This window comes from Diabrotica virgifera, chromosome 8, assembly GCF_917563875.1.
Source record: "Diabrotica virgifera virgifera chromosome 8, PGI_DIABVI_V3a".
NCBI classification, from domain to species: Eukaryota; Metazoa; Arthropoda; class Insecta; order Coleoptera; family Chrysomelidae; genus Diabrotica; species Diabrotica virgifera.
In genome coordinates, this window is record NC_065450.1 from 70683504 (window position 1) to 70689331 (window position 5828).

Genomic DNA, 5828 nt, shown 5'->3' on the forward strand with positions numbered 1-5828 from the left:
ATTCAGTAATGTAAACATTTACATAATTATGTCCTTCTACTTCTTTGTTTGTCAAATAATTTAATTTAATAAAAAAATGTTGGACACCCTGTATAAATAAATATGTAAATGTTTATATTACTTAATAGAGAATTGAAGAACCTTTCAAATGAGCTAGCACACGACCCCTATTCTCATTTAAAAAATCATCGATTACGTCATCACGCCCAGATGGATGACGTCACTAGTATACCATATATGCCACAATATCATTACTTAAAAATAAAAATCGACCTGTTTCAGAATTTTTCCTTAAAGTCGCCGGTTTACGAAATAACGAATTTATTCCTTTCAGTTGCACCATACTGTCGGTGGAAAATAGTGTCGCGCACGCTTGATTAGCAATTAAAAAACAAAGGAGTTTTGAATATTGTATTGCAAAAAACTCCTCGGGATTTTATCAAGCGATGTTTAAAGAATATCTACCTACCTTGGCAACATTCAAATTTTCAGTTTTTCACATAGTTTTTGAGGGTTAAAAATGGCCGATCTCGCAATTTTTCAATTTTTAATCGCTTATATGTCAAAAACTATCATTTTTAGAGAAAAGTCACTAAAGACCTTTTCTGTTTGAAATGATCCAAAAAACCTAAAAAAACTCTTTTCCATGCAAAAAAAATAATTTTAGGAAAAAACAAAAAAAAAAACGTTTAAAAAATTTTTGACCACTTTTTGGTCCTGGCAACATGCAAATTTGTTAAAAGGAGTCCTTTTTGAGTAAGATTTTGCAAAAAATCCGAATTAGAATATTTTTCCTAGCGGATGCGCGCAGTGGCTTTCTGGACTAAAAATGGTTTAAAGTAATGTTAAAGTTAATTTTTTTTCATTTATTATCGCTAGATAGTTTAAGTACAAATACATGTTTTTAATTTTTTTTAATGAGAAATATTTTACTGAATGTGGGGCAAAGATTTTTTTAAATACTTGTCGATATGTTTCCATCCAATTGTTATGGTTGTAATATGGCCCGAATATTTAAAGCTAAAGATATTTAACTATAAACTTATATAATCTTAACACTGCAAAGAAGCTATGTATTGATAAATGTTTATTGCCTGTATAATAATTTTTACATTCAGCATTGTACCTATATCTTTATAGTTTATGATCACCTCGTGTTTACCATATAGCTGAATAAAAAATTAAAAATTGGTGTTTTATTTTCATTTACGAATGACCACCTCGTTCTACAGATTTAGCTCCAAATGATTCTTTTCTGTGGGTTTATGTCGATAAAAATGTATGGTCTCCTTAAAAAAAAAGGATGGAGATTTAAAAGAACTCTGAAATTACTGAGCTTTTAATATGGATGTCAGTCAAGACTATACAGGGTTGCGAAAAAGTCTGGCAACACGGTAATTTCTCGGAAACCGCTAGAACGATTTTTATGGATTTTGGTGGGTGAGGGTCTTTTAATGTGGCCGATATTATAGTGGTAATTACATTGTTGTCAAATCTTCCGCTTTTCTGGAAATCTAATGAACTTTCTTATTTCAAATGGAACACCTTGTATATTTTTTGCGTTTTGGAATTCTTAAGAGATACTGATTATTTTTCATATAATATTCCCTATACCTAAATGCCATATTTTCGGAGGTATTGCTACATTTATTAAAAAAATTGTTTTTAAATAATTTATAAAAATAATTTTTTGGCCCGGGTAGACATTATTTTAGGTTCCTTGGATCATTGTGAACAAAAAAGGTTTTTGTAATTTTCCTCTAAATTGTTTCCGAGTTATAATCAATTTAAAACAAAAAATCGAAAAATGGCGATTTTCTCGGTTCAAAAACACAAGTAAAAAATATTATTTTTAAAACTGCGAAGTGCCTAAATTCAAGCTCAAGCCTTATTTTATCAGTTACCGATAAGCAATTTGGTCTTGTTTCATTTTAAAATATTATTTTTTAGTTGTTAATGCAGGATCGCCCGTTCTCTCATATGTGCTTTATTAATAATTAAAAAAAAAACAATATTTTAGAATAAAACGTTCCAAAAATTCTTACAGGTATCTAATAGAAGAAGGTTTGATCTTGAATTTAGATACTTTGTAATTCAAAAAATTATTTTTTTTTACTTCTGTTTTTGAACCTTGAAAATCGTCATTTTTCGTTTTTTTTTTCAGTTTTAAATTGTTTATAATTCGAAAAAGATTAACTTAAGAGAAAAAATAGAAAAGGCCTTTTTTGTTCCCAATGATCCAAAGAAACTAAAATAATGTCTACCCGGGCCGAGAAAATTGATTTTTTTAAATTATTTAGAAAACATTTTTTTAAATAAATGTAGCAATAACTCCGAAATTATGGCATTTAGCTATAGGGAATATCATATGAAAAATAATTAGTATCCCTTAAGGATACAAAACTTAAAATATATAGGGTGTTCCATTTGAAATAAGAAAGTTCGTTAGATTTTTAGTAAAACGGACAACAATAATGTAATTACCACTATAATATCGGCCGCATTAAAAGACCCTTTACCCACCAAAATCTATAAAAATCTTTCTAGCGGTTTCCGAGAAAATAACGTGTTGCCAGACTTTCTCGCAACCCTGTATACAGTTTTAAAGTAAGAAGTAGGTAGTGGGGCTACCTGAACACATCTGAATCGAAAAGAAACCAAACTTAGTATATAAGCAGAAGTATAAATATAATTTTATAATCAACTTTTAGGACGCTATAGCGACATCTCTAAAAGAAAGGTGAAAAGTCCAGATGCAAAATTTATTAAGATTAATAAATAATAATTTAAATATGAAAACTGTTCGTGGAACTACTTTCTGGTAACATCCTAAATCTCTGACTTTTACAATTAATAAGACAAGAGACGACGAATAAAGAAGACGAAAAGGACTCTACAATATGCAGTCACATTTCGCTTCATTCTTCTAGGAAAAGGTCCGAAAGTTAGTAAGTATAGTTAGTTCTTATAAAAATATATATTATTAGTTCAGTCTATGCAGGCCAATTCATTACTATAGTTAGCAATATTTCTGTAATATATGAGATATAATATATTATAGTACAGCTCCCTACAGAAAAAAATAAAATATTGGCATATTGCAACCTTTGTTAAATAGAGATGAATATGCATGCTTTTTTTTAGCATAGTAGATCTTATTTCAATACATACATGAACACATCATGAACAGAAGAAGAAGTTAAGTTGGTAAGGTTATGTTTAAGTTGCACATTGGCATTGTGTTGTCAAGTGTTGTTTAAAAATAAAACTGATAAAACCAAATATTTGTGTAATAAATATATCAAATAAGTAAATATGGCCCAAGGAAAAATGAAAGTAAAAGCCAAATTACCCAATAATGCAAAAGTCAAGAAACAGAAAGGGAATAAAGTAACAAAAAGAGCCAGTAAGTTATTAGGAGTATTCTCCTTTTAGTTTTGCATAAGTATAGCCCTAAACACAAAAAATATATAGACTTAAAGTACTTTATTTTTTTTTTAAAACATGTCATACCAGGATGGATACCCTTTTGCATAGGTTCAAACCAATTATTGGTAAAAGAGGAATTCCAGTCTTCAGTTGACACCTGCAAAATCACTGTTTTAAAGGCATGGATGGCTTCTTCTGGCGACTGAAATCGCTGCCCACGCATTGAATTCTTGATCTTTGGGAACGTGAAGCAGTCGTTATGACTTAGGTTGGTTATATGGTGGACGGTTTAACAATTCGATGTTTTGAAGCTTCAAAAACTCTATTGTCTTTTAGGCAGTGTGTGATTTATTTATTTCTTTATTGACGGGATACCACATACCACGCAATTAAATGTATACATAAAATATTACAATTATTATCTAGTGATACATTAAACATAAATGATGCTTCATTCCCAAACATAGACATTCCAGCGAGACATTTATGTTGGAATAATCTTCTCTGAAAATTGTAATAAAATATTGCTCGAAAATGTTCTCTGCTAAGATCCATTTTTCAACTGACTTGCTAATTTCAAAAATTCACTGTATCTATAGGACTTGTATCGCAATGAAACTCTAGGTGTAGAGACCTAGACTCTCAAACAGAACAACATAAAAAATATTGAAAGTTTCGAGATGTGGTGCTACCGTCGAATGCTGAAGATAAGTTGGGTTGAAAGAATCACAAACCTTGAAGTAATACGAACGATAGGTAGAGACTCAGAAATTTTGTTAACAATAAAACGAAGAAAACTCGAGTATTTGGGTCACCTGATGAGAGTTCATAAATACGCATTACTTCAAAATATAATGCAAGGAAAAATAGAAGGAAAACAGAATCCAGGCCGTAGAAGAATGTCATGGTTGCAGAATTTGAGAGAGTGGTTTGGCTGCACCACTAATGAACTTTTTAGGTCAGCTGTAAACAAGGTGAGGGTAGCCTTGATGATTTCTAATCTCCGATAGGAGTGGCACAAGAAGAAGAAGAATGAAACTCTGGATTTATGTCAACAAAAGATTGAGACTACATTTGTGTTGAAAGGTTTTATTGGTGGCACCGTCTAAGCGGCTATATGCAAAACTAAAAGGAAAAACCTCATAATTATCCTATTTTGCAGTTTCAAATTAATTTTAACATTTCTTTCACAGATCGTCCAGTTCAACCAAAAAAGCAAGAGGTAGTACACAAACTTAAACAAGCTATTACTAAAACAGTTAACAAATCCGTAGAGGAAGAAATACGGTCTAGGGCATCTAGTCGCCCTAAAAATCTGTCAAAAGCCCAACAGGCAGTAGCCAGTCATCACTCAAAGGGAAAATAAGTTGACAATTCAATTACGTACCTTAATATGTATATATAACTTTATTGTTATAATTAAAAGTATTTAATAGTAAGTGATGGTTTAATCTAAATGAAGTGTTCAAAAGATATTTTTAAAAAAAGTCTGATCTGAAATGTATATCTTTCCTTTGCTTTAATTTTTCTTCCTAACGGCCGGTTTCACAAAGTAAAGTTAACTTGTGGTTAAGAGATAACCAGAGGTTACCCCAAAATATGCGTTTTAGTTTCAGGTCAACAGCGAAGTATGGTTAACTCACAGAATTTTTAACCAGAGGTTGGAGTGGGTTACATTTATGGGTATACCCAGAAGGGTAACAATTGTGAAACTAAAACACATATTTTGGGGTAATTTTGAGGTTATCTCTTAACCACAAGTTAACTTTACTTTGTGAAACCGGCCGTTAGAAGGAGGTTTTCCTAACTTTGACAATCATCAACAGATTTGAGCGAGTCTTCATCCTCGACAACACTTTTATGTTGGTTGTTATGGTCCAATTTATTCGCAACATTCTTCTGTACAGTCACTTTTCCACTGCATTTAACTTGTTCATGTCGCCTTGTTTAAGTGTCCATGTTTCCGCAGCCTTACAAAAGCAGTGAACATTTTAGTATTATTCTTTTTCTCATAGGCATCTTTCAGTGTGTCACAGTTTTAAATGCATTAAATTGTATGTGACAGAAAAAAAGGCACGTCCGTGATTGCAGACATTTATAACATTTATTCTAGTTGTCGATAGATGGCGTTATAATCGAAAAAAAATTATTTAGGAAATTATACAGTGTGTCTGCGCAACTTGGAACCATATGGGAAACTTTTTTAATATCAATTTTACGAAAAAAAGTTATTCTTCATAAAGTGCTCTGCATAGTTTAAAACCTAAGATGCAATCATCAGATATCAAATTTTATCAATAATATACAAGGTATGTCAAAAAATATGAATTTCGCTCAAGAGTAAAGTGTCTTTATATTTCACAATATCGAAAATTGTCATTAAGAAAAGTTGTTTGTAA

At 31.0% G+C, this 5828-nt stretch overlaps 1 protein-coding gene across 1 annotated transcript; it reads left to right on the forward strand.

The window, feature by feature from the left end:
• Window positions 1-3209: 3209 nt before the first annotated feature.
• LOC114339593 (uncharacterized) lies at window positions 3210-4868 on the forward strand. Its single transcript, XM_028290251.2, has 2 exons — window positions 3210-3406; window positions 4623-4868. The coding sequence occupies exons 1-2, from the start codon at window positions 3316-3318 to the stop codon at window positions 4793-4795; spliced, it is 264 nt and encodes an 87-aa protein (XP_028146052.1). The 5' UTR covers window positions 3210-3315; the 3' UTR covers window positions 4796-4868.
• Window positions 4869-5828: the final 960 nt, after the last annotated feature.